At 32.0% G+C, this 25499-nt stretch overlaps 1 protein-coding gene across 3 annotated transcripts in view; it reads left to right on the forward strand.

Annotated features, from left to right (window-relative positions):
* Positions 1 to 25499, forward strand: part of Tax1bp1 (Tax1 binding protein 1) — a 69567-nt gene that overhangs the window by 33153 nt on the left and 10915 nt on the right. For 2 of the 3 annotated variants that reach the window (XM_046425999.2, XM_058573139.1), the window contains 11 exons: positions 3141 to 3289; positions 3372 to 3462; positions 5107 to 5292; positions 9203 to 9427; positions 10057 to 10203; positions 10689 to 10812; positions 11289 to 11392; positions 15312 to 15437; positions 18107 to 18178; positions 21396 to 21570; positions 21927 to 22069. In XM_046425999.2, the coding sequence (XP_046281955.1) occupies positions 3141 to 3289; positions 3372 to 3462; positions 5107 to 5292; positions 9203 to 9427; positions 10057 to 10203; positions 10689 to 10812; positions 11289 to 11392; positions 15312 to 15437; positions 18107 to 18178; positions 21396 to 21570; positions 21927 to 22069 (1542 nt within the window). The remainder of the gene's footprint in view (positions 1 to 3140; positions 3290 to 3371; positions 3463 to 5106; positions 5293 to 9202; positions 9428 to 10056; positions 10204 to 10688; positions 10813 to 11288; positions 11393 to 15311; positions 15438 to 18106; positions 18179 to 21395; positions 21571 to 21926; positions 22070 to 25499) is intronic. The other variant, XM_046426001.2, reaches the window with a different exon arrangement.

The raw sequence follows: 25499 nt of genomic DNA on the forward strand, positions 1-25499 counted from the left end.
AACTCCATTGCTCTGGGCCCAGGCTAGGCAACACATAAGTGGCAAAAGGGCATGGCACAGGGAACTGCTCAGGACACGGTGGTTGGGAGGCAGAAGGGAAGGTGAACCCTACCAAGGGAAGCCCCTGTGATCCACCTGCACCAGCCACATCCCACCTTCCTATAGTTACCACACAGTCCATTCAAACTAGGAAGGACAGATGAGCTTACAGCTCTCCTTACTATAATCACTTCACCTCTGAACATTCCTGCATTAACAAGAGCTTGACACCTCATATCCAAACCTTAACTCTTAAGTAATAAAGAGATTTTTAACATTGCTTCTAAAATATATTTATTTACTTTTGAGCCAAATCATAATTTTTGTATAAATACTGAGTTGTAAAGATGAGGCATTTTTATAGTTTATTTCATAAGACTGTTGAGTAGTTGTCATTCAGTTTCATTAAAAGACAACTTAATATAAGGAAAGTTGTACTTCCCTACATTTTCTACTTATTCCCTTCCTTACAAAAAACATACACGAACCCTAATGTTAAAAAAAAATTGCTTGTATGTGGAATATATTCAGATTTGTGCATTTGATAGCAGATTTTTGATAGTTAATGAGTGAAAGATAGACCTCGTTACATTTTATGCTATTTAAACTTTATTCTCTTGGACTATGGCCTATAGTTATTCTTGGTAACTCATTTTAGTTATTTATAAATGATTTTCTTGGTGATTTTTATTTTTTACTGCTGTTGCTGTTTGAATAAAAGTATAAAGTTTTCTCAAGGTAAATTTGAAGTTTAGTACTGAAGAGGTTATATGAATATTTATCTTTAAAGATCTTTAAATTCAGAGATCTTGGATAGCCAAAAATAAATTTTATAATTTCACTCAAATTATTTTAAAGAAACCAGGAAAAGAAAAAACGCAAAAGCAACTTAAACAGATTGTGCTTATGAAGAAAATGTTAATGAAATAAGTAATTATATAGCTATTATTTTTATTTGTTTATTTTTCCTATTATTGTTAGTGTCATAAAGACTTACTTGTATATTGTCATTCATATTTTTGTCTGGTGAATTTAAGGAGCTGGAGAAGATGTAGGGTGTTTGAGAAAATCCAGTTTAAACCAAATGAATAAGATTTAATTTAAAAACTGACTACAGATTTTCCTGTAAATATTCTCGTTTTTAAAAAACGTGGGAATAAATATGCTTTTTTAATTCTAAATACTTCTAGTGTGTATTTTGCTACAAACATGAGTAGGTCACAGTATATCTGGTTGTTCATATTTGAGAGAGATAAGGTTATGACTCATGGAAAATTGTAATAGTGTAATTGTAACTTGTGGCCACAGTTATTTTCAGTTGAGAGAATGGGAGAAATCCTCTGCATGAATCTTAAATGTCCAGATCTCTTTATCTCCCTTGGCCCCAGTTTTTGGGAGCCTATCTTGATGTACAATGTCATAGACTTAATTATCTGTTGAAATTTTCTCTTTTAATTTTAGAACTATAATATCCCTTTGGACTGGTTTACAAATGGTAACTAAATGAATATCACAAATTTCAGTTGTTTTTCAAAGATTGTGTTATAAATTTTGTTTTAAAGTTATGTTTTGTAAAGGAAAGCATGATTTTTATTTGAAATTTTCCATGCTAAGGATTATTTAGCCTCTTAGATACTGATACTTAGCTTAGACATGAAAAGTGTAGGTGTAAAGAATAATCCCTACTTCATCATTCATGTCATTTAAAAATAGGCTTGGATGCTTAGAAGCTATCAGGTGTGCCTTTATGGGTACTAGAGAAAGAGTCTTGAGAGTCTCAAGTTATTGTCTGAATTAATGTGTGATCTACTATAAAGTTAACAAGCTTATGATTAAAGTATTAATTTGTTTTGCATTCAGTTGGTTATGAATTTTTTTAAGAGTGCTGTTTACTCAATATAGAGCATTTATTACTTACAGAATTAGCAATTAGTCTTTGCTTCTAGACAAACTAGTCTTTGTCCCAGGAAGAAATACCTGGATCAGATCTGTAGCACCAAGAGAGAATTTGGTAAAATAAAAATAAAAAATGTGCAAAAGTATTTAGAAACCTCCCCGGCTGTCTTTAGAAACCAATAAGACAAGTACTAAAAATGTGTCAAATTTTATAAGGCTCATAGTATATCAACAAAAACTATGACAGAGGAATAAATGTTTTTGCTTACTTTAGTGTTATGGACTTGGAAACAATAGAAAAACATTTAATTTTGCATAACAATTTTTGGATACTATTGGAAATTCAGTAAGGCAAACATTTGCTTTGAACAAAAATAAAAGAAATATGATGTCACCGGGGCAATGCACTCCCCTCGCCGCCATCTTCCCTCCCCTTTCGAGATAAAACAATGGCAGATCTACATACTGCAATAATTTCTTTTACATTTGTTTTATCTTTGAATATATAGGCTTCTGAGTCACTCTGGCAGGAACATTAGAAATATTGCTTTAGGCATTTATTACAGTACTTTGATATCGCTTGGTGTAATATATATTAGAAGTGGGTGTTAACACTGATAGTTTCATATGAAACCTATCATTGGGGTAACAAGGAAAAGTAAAATCTGAAAAACAAAAAGTGACTAATAATTTTTATTTCATTTTATTGCCTGTCCCGTGGTGAAGTGAAATAAACAAATAGGGTGCATGAAAAGTCTGAAGGCGAGAAATATTATTAGTAATTGATATGTAAATAGTTTAGTATATGAAAATTTAAGTATATTTACAATTTCACATTTAGTTTATTAGTTTATAAGTCTTGGCCTAAATTTTAGAGGGGAAAAACGTGGGGCTAAAATTATAAAAACATGTAGCTCAATAGTAGAGCATTTGCCTAGCATGTGCAAAGCCCTTGCCTGGATCCTTTGTACTGCTTTCCCCTAAAAAACAAAACAAAAAACTAAAACCAGAAGCAAACCTTTGTGTGGAGGTTTGTGCCTATAGTCCCTGCTACTGAAAAGGCTGAGACTGAAAGATCTCTTGAGCCTAACCTAGACTGACATAATGAATCCCTAACCCCCTTTAAAAGAAAAAGAAAAAAAAAAGATTTCTTAAAGGCAAATTTACTGATGCTTTTTGTCACATACTTTGTTGTTATTTCTAAGGGTCTTATTGAAGTATCACAAAGTTTAAAAATGGAAAATGAAGAGTTTAAGAAGAGATACAGTGATGCGACATCTAAAGCTCTGCAGCTTGAGGAAGATATTGTGTCAGTGACTCATAAAGCAATTGAAAAAGAAACTGAATTGGACAGGTATTTCTGATGATATAAAAAAAACTTCAATGTTTTAATAAAATTTTTGTTTTTACATTCATGTTGTTTTGTCTTAACGCAGTTTAAAAGACAAACTCAGGAAGGTACAACATGAAAGAGAACAACTTGAATGTCAACTGAAGACAGAAAAGGATGAGAAGGAACTTTATAAGGTATTTTATTCTTTTCATTTCTATTGTTCATTGATTTGTAACAAATTACCCCAATAGGCTGTGGGTCAGGAAGTTAGAAGCAACATTATTGAATAGTTCTGAAAGTCAGGATGTTACAGATGTTGCTGTCAGGTTGGCTTGTTTGACACCGAGGATCTGCTTCCATGATGTAGAATGAAATCTATATTTCATTCTACAGAGTGAAATGCAAGAAATAATTTATTTTTTTGTGGTACACTTAACTCATTTATTTTTTTCTGGTACACTTAACTTTTGGCAAGAGGCCCCTCAGTTCTAAGTGACCTCTCCAGAGGTTGCTTGAATGTCCTTACAAAAGGTAGCCAAGTTCCCTCAGTTGAGTAATCCAAGAAGGGGAGGAAGCAAGGAGGAAGTCACTAACTATCACAATGTGTATTGCTCCTAAAAGTTAGTGTTTAGGGAATTAGCTTGCTGGTATTTTAGATACTTAGCAGGTACTGTGTAATAAGTCAAAAAGTTTTAATGATAGTCAGATACTTGTTTATTAGAATTTATATAACCAAGTGTTTTCGTATTTTAAGAACTTGTATACCTTAGGGAGAGTATTAATTCATTTCACTGATAATCATATTTTATGGTTTGGCCTTTGAAATAATCTTCAGAGATTGTCATTTTACCGAAATATCCTCACTGCTTATGAATCTTCACTTTATGAAGATTTTTCTTTTTTAGGCATTCCTGTGATGTTAGTATAGTTAGCTTAATTGTCAATATTGTGGGTGTTAATCAAGACTTTAGCTAATAAGCATTTCTGAAAGCAAGTTTTGGATGAGGAATTTTAAGAACATTCTTAATTGTTAGCTTCATGTTAAGTCACATTTATGAGCTGATGATTGTGAAAATTAAAGAGTTTTAAAGGTGGTATTGCAAAGGTGTAGACTATTGACTCCTTCAGGGAACCAGGAGTCACATTTGATCCTATGAACAGGAATTACTCCTTTAAATTCAGAAACATTTAAAGAGTGAAATGCAAGAAATAATTTCTTTCTGGAACACTTAACCAAGATAATCTTGCTTGTGGACAGTATGTATCCATACTCAGTATAGTTCCCATTACTGAATTTGATTTGTACATCTGTTATGAGAAAATCAGCATCAAAGTTCATGGAAGAATTAGCATAGTTGCATCGATAAGGAAATATGGTTTTAGATACATGGGAAGTAAATGACATAAGGGCTTTTTACATGTAAAACATTGAATTGCTTCAAAATGTTGTTTTTGAAAATACCCTTTCTAGCTTTCAGAATTTGGTCATGTCTTCATATTGTATGTCTTCATAGCATTTTCCAAAAAGAATAACAAAATCCATTTACATTAGGAAAAAAATGCTAAAATCATTAAATCAAAGGAAAAGTCTTTGGAGATAATGTAGTTAGACCTTATAATTAATGTCTATGGAAAATAACTTTGGAAAAACCATGTTCTGCTTTTAATATGTTCTTATATTCTTAGGTAATCATTTGGTAGAATATGGGTCTCCTGATTCCTACTCCCTTCCTTCAGTTATTTTCAAATTAGAGATAAATAATGACATTTTAAACTTTGACTAACTTTAGTTATGTAACTGGATAGAATATTCTTGACATTTCCAAACACTGTTAAAGGTGCATTTGAAGAATACAGAAATAGAAAATACCAAGCTTGTATCAGAGGTCCAGACTTTAAAGAATTTAGATGGAAACAAAGAAAGTATGATTACTCATTTCAAAGAAGAGATTGGCAGACTGCAGTTGTGTTTGGCTGAAAAGGAAAATCTGCAAAGGGCTTTCCTGCTTACAACCTCAAATAAAGTAAGTAGTTTTGCAACATGTATTTGAACTTATAAAACATATCTCTATTAAATATATGCAATATTACCATTTTATTATTTTTAAAATTTTTAATTCTCCCAAACTAATTCTTTTTAACATGTTTAAAATTGCAGAGAAGTTGAAAGAACAAAGCAGTGAATAGCTATGTACCTTAAAATTCTTTGCTCACCTTTGTTTTATCTCCCCTATTTAGATGCTTTTTTTCTGGACATTTGCAAGTTAATTGTAGGCATTACTGTTCTTATGAACAAGTACACCATTATCACTCTCAAGATTTAACATTCATATGATAATATTCATTCTTGGGTATGCTTAGTTCATATTTAATTGATCCAAATAGAATCTATGAGTAGCCAGAGATTACACATTAGTTTATTATTTTTAATTTGTTTTAATCTGAAACATTGTCTCTACACTTTTTTATGGTTTCTGTAGAATAGCATTCCTATACTGTTTTAATCTAGAATAGTGTCCCTATACTTTTTATGTATTTCTCTCTTTTTCTTATCCCCTCCCCTCCACTATTTTGCAATGCTAGGGATTGAACCCAGGACCTTATGCATACTAGACAAGGGCTCTACTAATGAGCTACACCCCTAGCCCAACATATATTTTTGAAGAAGTCAGGCTAATTTGAAAGAATGTTATATAATCTTAATTTGTCTATTGTTTCCTCATGACTAGATTTCATATCAGTCTTTTTTTTTGGCGGGGGGGTGGGGGCAAAGAAAGACATGATGTTTTATATATCTTACTGCTTTTATATTAAGAGCCATATAAATGTAATTATGTTCTATTCTTGATGTTGGGTTTGGTAATTAATTTAGTTTTGTCTTCCTGACATTATTGAGGTGTTTTCCCTTCTCCTCCTCCTCTTTGTGATTATTAAGCAATCATGGCATAATACTTCATGATTATGTGAACATCCTGTCCTCTAATAGCCTTTTACCCAATGGTTTTATTAGTCCTTTGATGAGTCTTACTTACCTCAGCTTTGAGATTAATGGTTACAACATGATGATTTTAAAGATTCTGTCATTCCTTCTACATTTACTAGTAGCTACTATTTTATGAGGTTACTGTTATCCTTTCCCCTTCCTTTATGTTACTATGAACTTATTATTTTACATTATCATCATTATTTTTTTTCAGTTCACAGTTGTCTCTATTTAGCTGGTGAACCTTTTCAAGTGCTTTTGTGTCCTTTCTTTTTTAAATCCCTAGTGGTGCTGGGGACTGAACCCAAGGCCTAGTGAATGGTAATCGAGTATGCTACCACTGAGCTATATACCTAACCCATTTTACTTTTATTTAATTTGAGACAGGTTCTTGATAAGTTGTCCAGGCTGGCCTTGAACTTCAGATCCTTCTGCCTCAGCCTCCCAAATAACTGGGATTATTGGCACATGCTACTGTATGCACCTGGCTATTGTGTCCTTTTAATATGCCTTTATCAAGCTTTGTATGCATTTTTGGGGGGGGGGGTACTGGGGGATTGAACTCAGGGGCTTTCAACTACTGAGCCACATCCCCAGCACTATTTTGTATTTTATTTAGAGACAGGGATTCACTGAGTTGCGTAGTGCCTCACCATTGCTGAGGCTGACTTGGAATTTGCAATCCTCCTGTCTCAGCCTCCTGAGCCTCTGGGATTACAGGTGTGTGCCACCAGGCCTGGCTTTTGTATACTTTTTTAAAATTATGCACCTGTGTTTTCCATGTTCAGGTTATGCCTCAGACCCATTGTTACCATTTTAGGGGACTATGGCTTTTTTCATTTCCAGTAGATACTTCAAATCATTATTAATATATCTAACCCCAAAATAGTACTTTAGGATTCTTCTTTACTTTCCTCCATTTCATATTTATATATATTTTCTCCTAGTGTGAGAACTTTTTGTTTTTGAGACATTATATTTTTCATGTGTTTATATATCATGAGGTTCAGAATTTCTATGTCATTGCCGCTTTCAACAGTAAGTCCACTAAATAAAATTAAAGTTTTTTTTCCAGCTCTTGAGTTTATTTCTCTAGGGATGTTCATAATGCCATGTTCAAAAGTTGATGTACTTTTAAAAAAAGTTTTATGTTATAAATTTGTAATACAGTTCAAGCTTTTTTTCAGTATTTAAGATTTATGTTTCTCTTTTTTGAATATATAAAGTAGTTACATTATTGGAAAGTAAAAGAATGATATAAAAATTTACTCATTTTAAACTCTTCTGTATTCTTTTTACCTATACCCACAGGTAAACATTTTTATTAGTTTCTAAGTTAATCCTCCTTATGTTTCTTTTTGGAAAAATAAGCTTATGTGTGCATGTGCACAGTACACATACTCATTTTTCTTCATTTTCTTGGGAAAAAAAAAAGAATACTACTTGGATGTACCTTGTTTCTTCTCACTGAAAAATGTAAATTGTCATTCATTATTTATCAGAGATCTTCCTCATTTTTTTCAATTGCTGCATAATACTCCACATATAGATTTATCTTAATTTACTTATTACGTTTTATGGGTATTAAGTTGGTTTAAGTATTTTGCTACAAATTATATTAAGGCATATTTATTGTTACACCTGAAATGTTAGAAGTGTATGACATTTGGGGCTGGAATTGTGACTCAGTGGTAGAGCATTAGTCCAGCCTGTGTAAGACACTGGGTTCGATCTTCAGCACCACATAAAAATAAGTAAATAAAGGTGTTGTTCATCTACAACTAAAATAATAATAATAAATAAAGCTAAACAAAAAACAAAAGAAGTGTATGACATTTAAAGTCAATAGTTAAACCCCAGGTTGCTCTTTTAATCCAGCAGATTTCAAATGCCAATACAGTTTAAGTATCAAATGTATAGATAAATTTAAGTATCACATGTATAAATATTGGTTTGTGGCCTTTTGAACATATTTTGACTTCGTAGTAGAAGCTTGAGATTTCTGTGAAGGGTATTTGATTTTTGAAGTTGAATAAGATGCTAAAATATCTCATATAAGTATAAAAATATATTTACATTTTAACTCAGAATACATATAGTGTTTAATATTTAAAAATATAGAATATGTGGATATCTTGCACTATGAGTATACATGTAGATCTTTCTTATTATAATAGCTGCATCATATTCCTACTTTCATTTAATGGTTGTATAAGTATGTAATTGATACAAGTTGTTTACTATCATTAGCTTTTATAAACAGACTGAGATAAGCATCCTTATGTAGATATCTAGGTACAGGTCTAAATCTGCCAAGTCAGTATGATTGCAAGTTCAAGGTCAGTGTCACCAACTTAATGAGAACCTGTCTCAAAATATAAATTAAGAGCTGGGGATGTAGGTCAGTGGCAAAGCATACCTGGGTTCAATCCACAATACCAAAACAAACAAACAAACAAATAAATATATGTTGATATAGAATGGTAGATTAATATTTTGGTTGTCTTTTAAGTTAGAAAGTAGGAAATACCTTTAACTAAAATTTTTGGTATTAGAAAGTCTTTTAAATTATTTTATTGTAATCACAGAAAGTGTGTGTCAGTAGTTCAAGCTGGAGAGATTTGGGGGACATTTGAGTCTTGGGCATTTTCATTTAAGTCTTCAATTTAGACAGAACTTTAAGCACTGGATATGCCACTTGATGGCTGTATTTCAGTTTCTTTATGTGTGAAATAGTAGTGGTCATACCATGTCTATGGTTACTAGGTAGGAAATCTAAATGTCACACATTTTAAATTTTTTACAGACATACTTCATCTATGCCATGTGTAGAAAAGCAATATTTAATTTAAAACTTTGGATATCTTGAAGAAGGTATAAAATTGTTGTGCTTTTTTTTTTTTTTTACTTGAATGGTTTAATCACAGCAATAATTATCTGCTTTTCTTCAGGAAGATTCATTTTCTTTAAAGGAGCAGCTTCGTAAAGCAGAGGAACAGGTTCAGGCAACTCGACAAGAAGTTGTCTTTCTGGCTAAAGAACTTAGTGATGCAGTAAATGTGCGAGATAAAACAATGGCAGATCTACATACTGCACGCTTGGAAAATGAGAAAGTGAAGAAGCAGTTAGCTGATGTACTGGCAGAACTTAAACTAAATGCTGTGAAAAAAGATCAGGTAAAGCAAGTCAACTTTGAATTAATAACCATAAACTCATGAAAAGAATAAATTATAATAAAATAAGTCAGATCAGATTTCTGACCAGAGAATTTTAAGTTTCCATTCATTCTGTTTAGTTATTGTAACTTCTTGGGTTGAAATTAATGTGTCAAGAAAATCTTCTGTAAGCACAATTCCTTATTTTTAGTAAAAGTTGTTCTGTTATTAAATATTTTTGATATCAGGTATATATTGCTTTGTTTGGAATTTCTTGTTTACTAGTTATATAAAATAGCTTATGGTACAGAGTTACGAAAAATTGTGCTGTGAATGGATAATTATGAATGTAATTCACTCCACTATTGTCATGTATGTAAGAAATAAAAAAAATAGCATATGGTTACTTAAGAGAATAATAATTATTCCTCAGGAAGTAGATTATTTGTAGTTTTTAAATGAACCTTAGTCAAAACATATAAATCTAGATTTATTAGGAGAATTGTTGTGGCACTATAGCCTAAACCCCAGAACAAATTAAAAAAAAAAAAAAAAGCCAGAAAGACATAAGTAAAAAGGAAGTTGGATTTACTATTACAAAATGAAGTATTAGGTTTTTATCTTAGTGGCAATATTTGTTTGTTTCTTAGGACAAGACTGATACATTGGAACATGAACTGAGAAGAGAAGTTGAAGATTTGAAACTCCGTCTCCAGATGGCTGCAGATCATTATAAAGAAAAATTTAAGGAATGTCAGAGGCTCCAAAAACAAATAAACAAACTTTCAGACCAATCAGTAAGTACCATTGAATTCATATGAAAGTGGTACCATAGTCGTCTTATACTCTGTGATATAGATAATATTTTCCTGGTCTTCCGATTGAAATCTGAAAGCAGAAAAAGGAGCAAGGAATGCATGCAGTAAAATAGGAAGGCTTTGTGAAAAAAGTTACAGTTTAAGTATCAAATGTATAGATTATTTAAGTATCACATGTATAAATATTGGTTTGTGGCCTTTTGAACATATTTTGACTTCGTAGTAGAAGCTTGAGATTTCTGTGAATGATTAGTTTTGGTAAATTCACAAGAAAAAGCAATGTGTTTTTCTTTTGCAACATTTGGATTGTAGATGATGTATAACTTTAGTATTTGTTTGGCTTTTAAAACAAGGATAGCTTTATGGATGTATAGGATTTCTTTTTTATTATTTACATATTTACTTAAAAAGTCTAACAAAATCAATGACTTGATTTAATAGTTTATTATTAATATCCTGAATAGGCCAATAACAATGTGTTCACAAAGAAAGTTGGGAATCAGCAGAAAGTGAATGATGCTTCAATAAACACAGACCCAGCCACTTCTGTGTCTGCTGTAGATGTAAAGCTGCCACTATCTTCTGCAGGTAAAAATCTTTTAGATTTTTTTGTGTAGAGTGTCCTACCTTAAAAAGTATTAATATGACCAGGCGTGTGGTATTGGAACATGTTTACTTAATAAAAGAGTTAGCAGGTGGTGATGAAGGACTGGAAGAATGACTTAAAAATGTATTCTTCAGAGTATATTTTTTTCTTATCCTGTTTACTCAGTTATCTAGGGAGAACAATTTTTGTGCCATTTTGGAACTACTTTTAGCAAATTATTAAAAAGAAAAAAGAACGGTGCATTCATTATTGAAAGTGAACTTGGTTCTGACATTTTAAAATTCTCATTCTCATTTAGAATTTATTTTTCTTTGTTTATTTAGGATATAAATAAATGTTTCTGCCCTTCAGTATTCCATTTTTACACTTTACAATTGACTCTTAAGTTTTTCTGAGCAAGAAAATAATATAAGGGGCAAAATACTTTTTAATGATCTTATTTTCTGTCTTATTACAGCAGAGACAGATTTTGACTTGCTCTCGAAAGGTAAAGTCTGTGAAATGACCAAAGAAATTGCTGACAAAACAGAAAAGTATAATAAATGTAAACAACTCTTGCAGGTAAGTTAACTTTTTGAGTGAAAGAAAGATTTATCAAATGTTAAATGGTTTAGCTCACCTTTATTAAGTTTTATTGATTTTTTTTTTTTCCAGCCCCATATACTGTTTCACTTTTGCCTTTGGGATGATGAAAGGAGGTGCTTTGTATACTTGTTCATAAAGGCCATTGTGTAAAATCATTATCCCCAAATTAGTATTTTCTGTTCATATGTACTAAAATGTCCTTGTTTGGATAATGAACAAGTAATTAGTTGAGGTTGGAAATTTCTCCCTGTCTTTTTGTAATAGTATATGGAAAATATTTGAATTTTATAATAAAGGGAAATACTCTTTTTTAAAGTTTATTGTAAAAGGAAAAAGAAATTTAACATATCTCAAAAGTGACCCAGTGGACACATGGCAAAAGGGAATATTAACCAAATTGATTATTTTAAATATCATCATTCAGACTTTAAAGTTTTGCATGCAGGTACTATTCATACCTGGAGTATTTGAAGGATGAAGGAAATTGCTCCTCAGTTGTTTTGTGTTTGCATATGTGATTTTTGTGTCTTAATTTGTGTATTTGTATTTCTGAGTCTGGGAAAAGAAAGGAAATTCTATAGAGCTACAGACAGAAAAGCATAGGTTAGCTCAGTGTTACTATAATAATTTAAAACTTAAAAACATTATTAAAATCTTTAGCAGACTTTAAACTGGACTTTTTTTTTTCTTTTTTGTGGTGGTGGGAATCAAACCTAGGGCCTCACTTACGTTAAGCAAGTATTCTACTGTTGATCTATACCCACAGCAGACTCCTTCTGTAAAAGAGCTAATTAGCAGTATTAATAACATTGTAGTATAATGCATTACTCACATGTTTATAGTAATGCTGATGCAATGAAATCTACTGCACTTCAAGTCCTATAAAGGTATAGCATTTACAGTTATGTACTGTGCATAACACTTGATAATAAATGACTGTTACTGATTAATGTATTTGTTTTACTAATACTATTATTTTAGAGTGTATACCTTCTGTTCATTTAAAAAAAAAAAAAGACCTAAAAACTTTAAAATAGTGTGCCATGTTAACCAGCAGCAGCTTCACAATCTCACATGTATTTCATCTTTCCATTGCATCATATTCTTTTGTGCTTCATTTAGTCTCATTTTGTTTCATTTATTGTGGCCCCTAAGTGTACAAAATTCACTACTTATATATTGTCAGTAAGAGGCCATGTTTAGTGATTGACTTGGAAACAAATAAAAGTAAAGACTGTGAAGGTAAAAAGTCAATGATCACTATCAGGCATGTTCTGTTCCACTGAAAATATGATCTTCAAGAACAAGAACAGAAAGACGGAGCTGTTATAGGATCCACTTTATTGAAGGCAGCAAGATAATTCAAGAAGAGTATATATCAATTAAAAATTTCTAGAGATTTGAATTGAAGACCAAATATAGAAGCTTATCTGATTCCACACCATGATGATCACAACCAGCAAAAAGTTTATGTATGATGTTGAAAGAAAAGGCTATATTCAGCTTATGAAGTTAAATTTGCTGCTAGCTCATTATTCATTACATAATGTAAAAGTAAGTGGTGAGTTTGCAAAGCACACCACGTGCTGATGTGAAGGTAGCTGAAGAATTTTAGAAAATTCAAAATAAGCTGATTGTGGAGAAAAATTACTTGCCACAGCGAATCTTCAATATGAATGAAACCTGTTTCCACAACCACAAAGTCTCCTATCTAATGAGGAAGCATTTCTCAGGATATGTGCCCATCATTAAGCAATGTGTGACTATAATTATTTGTAAGGGACTAAACTATCTTTAAGGATGAAACAATTCTGAATGAGTATTTAAAATTTTTTATTATATACCAATATTATTAAAAGAAGATATTATGTTTCTTCAAGTAAGACTTTCTGAAGGAACATCTAAAAATCTGTTTGTTTATTTATTTTTGGTACTGGGGATTGAACTCAGGGGCACTTGACCACTGACCCACATCCCCTGGCCTATTTTGTATTTTCTTTAGAGACACGGTCTCACTGAGTTGCTTAGTGCCTCACCATTTCTGAGGCTGGCTTCAAACCCACGATCCTCCTGTCTCAGCCTCCCGAGCAGTTGGCATTACAGGTGTGCACCACCACACTGGGCTTAACTTTTTTGAGGTACACTTTTTAAACCAATGAAGTACACATATATATGAAGTGTGCCATTTGATCAGTTTTGACCTACACGGTCCAGAAAATATCACTATATTGTCAAGATAATGAACATTTCCATTACTCCCCAATTTTTTTGTGCCTGTTTGCAACTTGGCTCTTTCTTCTATCTTCATTTTTCAGGAAAACATTCGCCTATTTTCTGCCACTATTGACTAATCTAACTTTTTTGTATGTCTTTATAAAATGGTGTCATTATAGTATGTTCTCTTTTCCTATCCCTTTCAGCACAAATTATTTTTGAGAATTGTCCATATTATTGTTATATTGTTAGCTTATTCATGCCATTTCATTCCTGAGGTAGTATCCCATTTTATATATGTATTATAATTTGTTTATACATTACAAGTGGTTGGGCATTTGGGGTTTTTAATTGTTATGAGTAAAGTTGTTATGAACATTTGTAGATAAGGTTTTTTGTGACCGTAACAGTTTTTTGCTTCTTGTGGGTAAATATCCAGGAGTGAAATGCCTAGGTGATAAGGTAGGCAACACATTGGTTAACTGTATGAGAAATTACCAGATTATTTTGCATAGTACTTTTGTACCATTTACATAGCCAGACTAATGAACGTGTCATGATAATATCATTGTGGTTTGAATTTGCATTTCCATGATGAATTAATGCTGAGCTTCATTTCTTATGCTTGTCAGCTATGTACCCTTCCCACCCTCCTTCGGTGATTGTTTAGATCTTTTTTCTACTTTAAAAATTGTGTTGTTCATCTTGTGTTGTACTTGTTCTTTATTCTAGACACAGTTTCTTTCTCTGCCATTTGTGGTGCATATTTTCTCCCAATCTGCCTTTTCACTTCTTTAATGGTGTTTTTAGAAAAGCAACATTTTAATGACGGTTTATTAATCATTCCTTTATATTTTGTTATTTTTAAAAATATTTGTTTAATCCAAAGTAATACCAGAAGATTTTTGTTTTTGTGGTGCCAGGTATTGAACACACAACTGAAAGCCTGCTAGGCGAGTTCTCTATTACACTTCCAGCCCATCTAGAGTTTTAGAGTCAGGTTTTGCATTTAATTCTGTGAACCATAGTTGATTTAGTATTATTTGTTTTTTCAAAGGTATTTCTTTCTCCATTGAATTACTCAAAAGTATACTTTTAAACTTCACCTTGAACAAAAACATTGAAAATGAAATGGTCATATATTGCCTTTTTTGTCATGATTTCTAACTCCTTCCATAAGATGTTTTGGGTTATAAGAAAAAGCAATTGTATGAATACATGATTTCCCTCCATCCTTTTGTAAAGTCATAACTATTGTGAAGTATCATGTCACTGCAAATAAAAAGAACAGAGATGGTAAAAAGTATCTCCCTGATCCTGATCCCCAGATATGAGCTGTTAATAATGAAATTTATATTTTTCTATACAATATTGGCATAGATATCATATATAATTATATAAAACAAAAGTAAGAATGGATTATATTGTACTATTTTTGCAACATGCTATTCAGTGTAATTTGACATTTTTGTCTGCTTGAACATCTGCCTTTTAAATATATTTATACTGTTCCATCTATGGATATAAAATGATTAATCTATTGATAGACATTTAGTCCTTTTATGTTTATGCTGTTACAGCAATGTTATGAAAAATATTAGTACACATTTAAGTATGTTTGTGTATATGTTTACTTTATATGGATTTAAAATCTTTTGATAATTATACTAATTTTACTTAGGATGAGAAAACTAAATGCAGTAAATATGCTGATGAACTTGCAAAAATGGAGCTGAAATGGAAAGAACAAATGAAAATTGTTGAAAATGTAAAACTTGAACTAGCTGAAGTAGAGGACAATTATAAAGTAAGTTTAGCACTTGTATACAAACCTAAAGCATAGAACTTATTGTACCACCTGATGCTTTTGAAAATGTATTTTCTGTCATTTTCATCAACCTAATACACATTTTTAATATGGATAATTGAGGTATTTTTCTTCTATAAATGAAAATGGTGTGTATTTAGTTTCATTGAATGTAGATCATTCATTGTGAACTGATAAAAATGAATATTCGTATTAATTGGTATTATGGCTTTAGTTCACTGAGAAAAATGAATATTCGTATTAATTGGTATTATGGCTTTAGTTCTGTGGATTCAGATAGCTATTAAAAATTTATATTTTGGGCTGGGGTTGTGGCTCAGTGGTAGAGCACTTGCCTAGAGTGTATAAGGCACTGGGTTCAATCCTCTGTGTACACCTACATTGAAGAGAAATTTTTTTAAAAAATTATCTTTTAATTGTGCTTATTTTAAAGATTAAAAGCAATCATTTCATTATTCTCCTGCTTGCTTTTTTTTGGCAGGGGCTACGGGGATTGAACCCAGGGACACTTTACCATTGAGCCACATCCTCAGCTCTTTTTATATTTTTTATTTTGGGATAGGGTCTCACTAAGTTGCTAGGGCTGGCTTTGAACTTGTGATCCTCCTGCCTCAGACCGCTGAGTTGCTGGGATTATAGGTGTGTGCCACCATGCCTGGCTTTTTTTTTTTTTAAACAAACATGTATGTTAAATTATTTGGGGGCCTCAATGGGTTTTATGTTATAATAATATATCATCAGTAATTCTTAAAAATTTTAAATTTATTTTAATTTAGAATATTTAGAATTTTAAAAGTTATTTCCCAGTTGTCTTATTGTGATCCTAACTGAAGTTCTGCAAGGTAAATGATAAAATCTTAATTAAAATTATTTTTTGCCATTGTAACATAAGTGAGCAGAAAAATTCAAATGATAAATCATATCTATAAGAAGATTAGTAAAAAATATTATTGGGCTGTCTAGCTAATTACTAAGTAGTAAAGTATTAGCTTTCTCGGGAATAGAGTGCAATATGATATATTTTACAATATACATGTATGGCCTGGGGATGTGGCTCAGTGACTTTCCTGGCATGCAGTCTAAGTGATTAAGTTCTGCTGTATCATAGCTACTTTTATCTGTATCTAATTTTTAAATTACAGTTATTTAAAGTTTCCTTTGTGGAAGCTGAAGAGAGCTAATTTTACTGGTGAACCTTCTATTCTTAAAATGATATTTCATGAATCATTGTTGTTTCCGAGATTCTGGTGGATATTGTCTTCAGTGACTACAACTTCTGTTGTTATTTGTAAAGTGTGAATACTGAATATATTAAAATTTTTTGCATGTTGATGAGAAAAAATGGTTTGCTAAATATTTATTGAAACCTATTTAATGCCCTTCACTTTTGATACAAATGTGGACTGAGTAGGTAAGGTAAAATGTGATAAAAGCTTCACGTGAGTGATGTTTCAAATACCCTGGAGTTGTTTCCAATCACATATTTAGTAGGAAGATATTATGGAGAAACTAGATCTTTGAAAGACCGAACTGAAAGAGAGAAGTGAAGTTAGGAAAAGGAAGAAAAATTGTTCTAAACAGACAAAGTATTATACAGGTTTGGAGGTCAGATGTAGATAGCAGAGCTGGGGAACTAAAGCATTTGGACTCTTATTAATTGGAAACTGTTGAGCAATAAGGCTTTTAATATCTATATTTGAATGAAAGCTTGAAGCCAGATTTTGGAAGGCCTAAAATGGAATTTGGTGCTGGTTTCTGTTTAGAATTTTTTAGGCTAAAAGGGACCCAACTAGAGTAGGTCCTTTCTGAAAATAATTTGGTAGCACTAAAGATGGTTTACATATTGGAACATATAAACAGTTTAAAGGTGAGGGAATCAGTGAGAAATATTCTTCAAATGAATCGATAAAGGCCACCTCCTTTGAAAATACCTTCCCTGATCTAGTGCCATTGAATAGGATATAAGTCTAGTAAAGAACGTATTAAAATGCATCTTTAGGGAAGAACTCTTGATGAGTAGATTTATTTGATTTTGCATCTGTTAATACTTATCCTGTATAGGTGGTCAGTGGGTGGTGGATGAAGGAATGAATGACAGGGAGTAAAAGCACGGGGAATGGAGGAAGAGGAGGAGGAAGTATTCTAACCATCAATGTTCTCTGATTTTGATGGTATCTTGTTAACAAATGTAGGAAAGAAGGTTTGGGACATTTTGTCTTTACAGTGAGGGAAGGACAGCAATGTGCATGTATCCAATCATCTATTTAAAAAGCAGATGTGGAACTTAATAGAGAAATGGTATACCAGTCAGTATTTGTGGATATTTTCAAGGCATGGAAAAAAGTGACTTTTCACAGAGATGCCAAAGAAACTTTGAAGAATACTCGTATGTGTGATTGAGAAGAAAAAGTAGACACAAAGGGCATGGAGAATGATAGTATTGAAACAGTTTTACATAAACCAAAGGAATAGTTTTAAGAATAAGAGGAATTTATTGATAACAATTCAGAGAAGCCAAAGAGTAAGCATTGAAGAAAATACATGGATTTGATAATATAAATTATTTTGATAGAATCATATGAATTAGATCTCAAATTGTAAGGAGGGAATATAAATGATGAAAAAAATTAATTTATTTCTTTATTTAGCTTCAGTTGGCAGAAAAAGACAAAGAAATAAGTGGTCTGACTTCACATTTGGAAAACCTCTCCAGAGAGAAGGTATTAAGCAATGTGCTTTTTAAAAAACAACACAAAAACTTTATGTATTTACTTTAGAATATGAGAAAAATGCATGTGTTAAAAGTTATTAGTTTAGTCTTTGTTATCTATTTTGTGTTTAACAATGAATAAATTTTACAACATTCAAATATAAGAATATGTTGAAATTTAAAAAATTTTTGTATGCTTATCTGGTTTTCTTTTGTAATAGGAAATGCTTGTGAAGTTGTAAATTACTTAACTGCATTACCTGACATTCAAACAGAGCTATACATACAGTTGTAAAGGTGGTGTAGTATAGCATTTGTCAGAGTGGTACTTTGGTATGTGTCCCCATCTCTTTTCAGAGCTCTGCAAAGATACAATTTTTCATAATAATACTATAGCATTACTTGGATTTTCCCCCCATAGTGTTAACATGTATACTGTTGGTATGAAAGCAATGGTGGAAAAATTGTTTGTTGTTATTAAGTTAGTAGCAACAAATCATGGTAGTAGTTGTATTCATTTTAACCCTGTACTTAACCCTGTATATAAAAAGAGGGGAAAGAGCTATTGAAACATGGATCTATAGAATGTAGCAAAGTGATCATAATTAGTTGACTGTATAAATGAAAACAGCTCTTTTAAAAAACAAAATAATTTGTAATTTTACTAAGGCTTAAATTCAAATTACGTGTGCTATTTTGTTGATATGGTGTTACTTCATTGAACTGGGATAGTTTTGAGTCACTGGAGTGGAATAAATGGGTTCCTAATTTGACCCTCACAAGTTTTTGCATAAAAAATATCCTTACATTATTTATAGCAGAAGAAACTATGGCTTAGTAAAGAGAAAAGTGACTTGACCGACTCACACAACACTCAAGTAGTTTGTACATTCTTCTTAACTCACACTGACATTGTCTACTAGGAACTTTTTTTTGTTTTGTTTTGTTTTGTCTACTAGGAACTTTTTCGTTCCCTCACTACTTATAGGTCTTCACTCCAGTGTCATTTTTTTCCTGATTGTTCTGTGTACAAGTTGGAACCCACTACTCCACCAGTATGCTCTGTGCCTTTATTCTTTTTCCATCTCTGCAGGATTTATCACCATTTAACAGATCCTGTATTTTACTTTGTTTATTGTTTATCTTCCTTTTTCTAGAATGTAAGTTTTATAAGTCAGAAAGTTTTGTCAGTTATTCATAAATCCCTAATGCTAGTAGATATTGAGTAAATGAGCAAATAAAAGGACTCATTATAGTTTATTTTACCTAATAGTTCCCTAGTATTTCTATAGTATAATTTGTTTATAAAAACTAGTTTTTAGTAGTGTAAAATCAATCTGTGTGTGTGTGTGTGTGTGTGTGTGTGTGTGTTGCAGGGGATTGGGGATGGTGTTACTGGGGATTGAACCTACGGCTGCACATGATAGGCAAGAGCTAATCCAGTGAGCTACATTGCACTTATTTACCATTTTTGTATCTTCATATTACTTCAAATAATTGGCATAAATCCTTCTTAGAAATTTGAAAAGGGAAAAATTATAAAGCAAAAGCAACATAGTAAATAATGGAAAAATTTTTTTCATGGAAAATTGTTTACTATTACCAGAGAAAATTTTAAAATGTTCTTTAATATTAGTGTTTTTGCATATTGACAAACGAGATTAGGGATATTTCTTGAGTCATATATTCTGCTTTTTAAATATGGGCTGTTTGGACTGGGGATTAGCTCAGTTGTAGACAGAATTGTATGTATGTGTATATACATATACATGGGCAGGTTGTTCAGAACATTTGTATTTCCATGTACATTTTATAATCATCTATTTATATAGACTCTTACTAGGATTTTGATTGGGATTGCATTGAATTGGGGGGATATTAATAGTGTAAAAATACTATTTTCCAGCCTGTGAACTTGGTATCTCTCTCCATTTATGCTCTTTAATTTCTCTCAGCATTGCTTTTTTGTTTTTAGTATATAGGCTTTGTTTATCTTTTGTTAAGATAAAATACTTAGGAATAAATCTTACCTACCGATTCTGCTCTAAGTAAAATTGGTTGAAATTTCATTTTCTAATTATTTGTTGCTGATATATGGAAACAGTTCATTTTGTATATTAACTTTGTATACTGTGACCTTGCTTTAATTTATTCATTCTCCTAGTTATTGTAGATGTGATAGGATTTTTCTACATACATGATTATGTCATGTGAATAAAGACAGTTTTACTTTATTTTTAGTCTTCCTGCCTTAATCTGAAATTAATTCACTGGTTATTTTGAATAGAGACTGTGAGAGCAGATATCCTTGCCTTGTATTTGATCTTCAGTAGGCTCATTTAATTTTTCACTATTAAGTTTTACTTTAAAAAAATTTTACACTAGGTTGCTGAGATTTCTTTAAAAAGCACGAATCTGTATTAAATTTGTAAAATATTTCTTCAGCATGATTTGTCCCCTTTATTCTTTTTTTTTATTAAATGTTTTTACGGACACAGTACCTTCATTTTATTTTCATATGGTGCTGAGGATCAAACCCAGTGCCTCACATGTGCTAGGCTCTCCCACTGCGCCACAACCCCAGACCCCTTTTATTCTTTTAACATAGTGAATTATATTTATTGATTTTTTTTTTTTTTTTTGGATGTTAAACTGACTTCACATTCTCATTTAGTCATAGTGTTTGTTTTTTAATATTATTGATTTTTATTTGCTAATAAGAAGTTCAGGGTTTTTCCATTAATACTTTTAGGATGAAGTCAGTCATTTTTTTTCCCCCTTGATGTCTTTGTTTGGTTTTCATAGTAGAATAATACTGGCTTTGTTAAAAAGTTGGGACATGTTTCTTATACTTTAAAAGAGTTAACAAAACAAGAAAAAAAATGAATTGCTTCCCTAGGGAATTCAATCAAATGTTTATAATTCTGTATTAAGACTTTAAAATATTGTTAATACCTTTGAGTAGTAAGAGATTAATAATTAGTTTCCTTAAATTAGTTCTATAACAAGGCACTTTTCAGCACAAATAAATTTGAAAATACATTGAGTTTTGTCTTGCTGTCTGATTTTGTTAAATTTGGAAGGGGCATTTATGAGAAGTCTTTCCAGTTGCATATCTGAAACATAATAGGGAAGTAATTTTATTGTTATTTCAGCTAAATGTTTAATGTTGCCCTTATAAATGTTTGATTGCTTTTCTTATTTATCTTTGTTTTTGCTAATTTTAGGAACTTAAAAGGAATTTAGAAAATCAAACAGAAAAGAAAATGGAAGTCCATAGTTCCCAACAGACCTCACAGTGTCTCAACACATGCTCAGAGCAAAATGGGCACGTTCATGTACTGCCAAATGTACAACCAGTTCTGCAGTATGGTAATCCGTATGCAACACAGGAAACAAGAGGTTATTATTTTTGGCTTGGGGTTAGCTGAATCTGGATTTTTTTTTCCCTTATTTTTCATGAGATTAGAGAACTCCTGGCACAATTTACTTTAACGGAAACATTTGTATAATTGGCAGTTTTAATGTTTAACACTGTTAAGGGCATCATCCAGAAATGATGTACCATGCTTATTACGTATAATTCAATTTCTAAAATCACTTGGGTTAAAAATGAAAACATTTGTTTTTTTGATGTAACAGTATGTTTTTTTTATATCCTGTTTATCAAATCTATACATAGAGATGCTAATTGTAGTAAATAGTTTCATCCTACCCTTCTAAAATATGTATTTTTTTCTTTTCCAAAATTATCACAGATGGAGCAGATGGTGCTTTTTATCCAGATGAAATTCAAAGGCCACCTGTAAGAGTCCCTTCTTGGGAAGACAATGTTGTCTGTAGCCAGCCTTCTCGAAACCTTAGTCGGCCTGATGGTTTAGAAGACCCAGAGGACAGCAAAGTAAGTTGAATTTCCATTGTCTGAATTTGTCCCCTTTTTTGGTCTTATGTAGAGAGTTGAAGGTATGTGCATGTGTGAAAAAAAGTATATGCTAGGGTTTGCATAATTTTTGGAAAAATCTTGCTTGTATTGAAATTCAAAAAATAAACTAATATTCTTCAGACTTTAGGATTTATATTCTAAAGTCAAAGATTAAGATCAGAGAATCGTCTGAGACTATTGTAGTTACCAATATCTAAGTCTTTTGTTGTTGTTTTGGATAATGATGATTGAATCAGGGGTATTTAACCAATGAGGCTGGCTGTGAACTTGAGATCCTCCTGCCTCAGCTGCTGGGATTACAGGCTTGTTCTACCAAGGAAGCTGGGCCAGATAGTTGAATCTTAATTATCATTAAGTGACTTACTACATTCTTTGTATTATAGATGTACTAGGCTGGAAGAAGCAGTTATTATGATGCATACTGAAGCATAATATTGCACTTTTTATATCATACTGGAAATTTTTAAGGTAGAATCCTCATTAAAACTTCAGCCAGAAAAAGAGAGTAGTGTAGGTATCATGTAGTAATTTTCTTTTTCAGAGAAATAACTTTTTAGATATCTTTATTTATGTAGCATTTCTGATTTTATGGCATCAATATTGATAATAATGGAATGAGTTGTGTAGAATGTCATTTTTTAAAATATATATTTAAGAAATTATTTTCACCTTTTGAGAAATAGCTTTATTTTCAAAGCTGCTTTACTTTGGAAAGTATGTTCTTTTCTTCATAGCTCTTTTTGGATTTCCTGTGTATTAAGATCAGTTTAAAAGAAATGCTTTTTATGCTCTTTGCAAGTACAGTGGTATCATGACCTGTTTCTCATTTAGTCTAGTTTGCTGCATTTAATTGCTATTAACCTTTGCAGAAACTGATCACTGTTCAGACAGGCATGATTTTAGCCCTGGTGCTCAACACCCATAATGGAGAAAAATGTATTTCTCTCTCCTGCCTTTTGGCCTCCTATGTCCATTACTGGGAATAATTAGGGAAACTGTCAGAAATTTTGTAGCCTATTTAAGGTCTAGAGTATCATCTTACTGCTTTTTCACACCTTTACTTCACATTTTGCATATTTAATCATCTTTGGCACAGATGTTACATGTGACAAGCCCTTCTCTTCCGTAGTCATCTGCTTCAGTTTAATTAGCAGAATGTTCTTTTTGATCTGTGTGCTTTGCCCTCCTGCAAACCCATGAGAAGCAGTGTTAGAGGCTTGTGCTCATTTGTTGACATACTTAGATTTGGTAATGAAATAGAAGGACTCTTAATATGCATACCCAGAGTAATTGTATTTTGCAATCAGAGTTTTCTCATTAAAGAACAATTTTATGCATATTCAAAACTTTTAAAATTTCTTGTTATTACACAACAAAAATCACTGGCAAGTGAAGTGTTTTAGTAAGAATATGAAAGCAAATTTGAATTGACCTGTTCCTTCTGTTTCTTTCCCCTGGGAGTGATTAACAGCCACAGGCCCCAGTGAGCACCTTTGAATTAGTGTTGAGGTGGCCTACGTCAATGCCTATGCCTGCTGTCTTTCTTCCCTTCTGTACCAGAATCTGTAGTCAACACTCAGATCAAAAGCTTTTATGACTCCCATTTTCCTAATAATTGCAGTAACTATAGCATCATAATTATTATGGTGGTGGCAGTAAACATTTCTGTACTGTTTGTCAGCTAATGCTAAACTTTATATATAGTAGCACATTTGTTATTCATAGCAGTCCTAAAAGGGTGGAAACTATCACTATTTTATGGTAGAGGAAAACTGAGAGAAGATTAAATAGCCCCAAACCACACAACTGGTGAAGGGAGGAGACAGGATTCGAACCTCCTCAGTTTGGCTGTGAAGCTGTGTATCAAATAAGATTATGCCAGACATTACCATACTTTTTCAATTCAAGGCAACCTTAATATCTCAGTAATTTTATTTTTTCCACAGCAATCCCTGAGCCAAACAAAACACCTAACAGATATTTATCTCCTAACAAATTTAGTATTCATTTGGAAAAGTAGCGTGCGCGCACACACACTAAATTTTTCTTTTGATTCTTTTAATTTTTATTTATTCTTAAATAACTGTGGTTACTAATGGCATGTGTGTAACTATTGGCTACTGTATAACTTCTCAAGCCTTGGAATCACATGGGACAAGCCACTCTTATTTCCTGTTTCACATTGTTATTTATTTATTTTTTTTAACATGGCACTTGATTTATATCACAGCACCTGACAAAGACTTTGCTTCTCAAAGCCAGGATGTCACTAAAAGCAATGTAGTACTGTCTGAAGTTGAAACTGAGTGGTCTTGAACGGTTATTTATATGTTATCTGACAAATGTTGAGTATTTCTGCATATTTAATATCCCTAAGAAATTAAAATTATATCACAGATTCCCTCTGATTTTCCTTCGGTACCCCCTTAGTACATTCATAGCCTACTTTTTGGGACCCTGGGCCTAAATTATTACAACTCAGAAAATGGGGTTTGCAGAGTAGCAGTAGTGGTATCTCCTAGGAGTTTGCTGGAAATGCAGAATCTTCTACGCTGCTCCTGAAGTTAGTATCAGACTGCATATAACAACATCCTTAGGTGATTATTATATGCTCAGTAAAATTTGGGATGCACAGATCCAAACTGTCTCCTTTCATTAGAAAAGCCTGTTTTGTTTTCTCTTCTTTAATGCCCATTCTCTTTGCTACTTGTTTTCATGCCTTTCTTGTTTCCTTCTACCTTCATTCTCACTCCACCCCCCTAATTAAAAAAAAAAAAAAAGAAAGAAAAAGAAAGAAAGAAACATAAGGCTCACACATTTTATTAATGTGAGGTTTGTTTGCAGCTTTCCACATGAGTCTTTCACAGTGAACCCCCAAACTGAAGATACTTTTGATATATATTTATTTGTGCATGTTTTTAGCATTTATTCTCAGGAAGGCCTGTGATTCACAAAGGGTCTGTGATTTCAAAATTATTAAAAATCACAGCTTGAAAGAATCAAGGCCTCTTTTTTATTTTTCATGGAACATTGTTTGAGTTTACTCAAATTTTGCCATTTTCACATATTTAAAAAATTATATTTTAGTGTTTTCTGTTTATGAATTAGTATGTAATTATAGTCAACTCATTTTTATTAGTGCCACAAGAGTTCAATGGGAAAAGAATAATCTTTGCTATGAATGGTGTCGGGAAAATTATATCCCTGCTTCACACATATACAAAGATTAACTCAAATTGGAGGGCCTAAATGTGAGAGCTAAAACTCCCAAGATTTATTTCTCTATATATATTTTTTGTTTGGATTAGGCAATGGTTTCCTAGATATGACACAAAAAAAGCATAGGCAACATAGGAAGAAAAAAATAGATAATATACATTATAAAATG

This window comes from Marmota monax, unplaced genomic scaffold, assembly GCF_021218885.2.
Source record: "Marmota monax isolate L192 unplaced genomic scaffold, Marmota_monax_Labrador192_F-V1.1 WCK01_AAM20220418_F8-fsc00133, whole genome shotgun sequence".
Lineage (NCBI taxonomy): Eukaryota > Metazoa > Chordata > Mammalia > Rodentia > Sciuridae > Marmota > Marmota monax.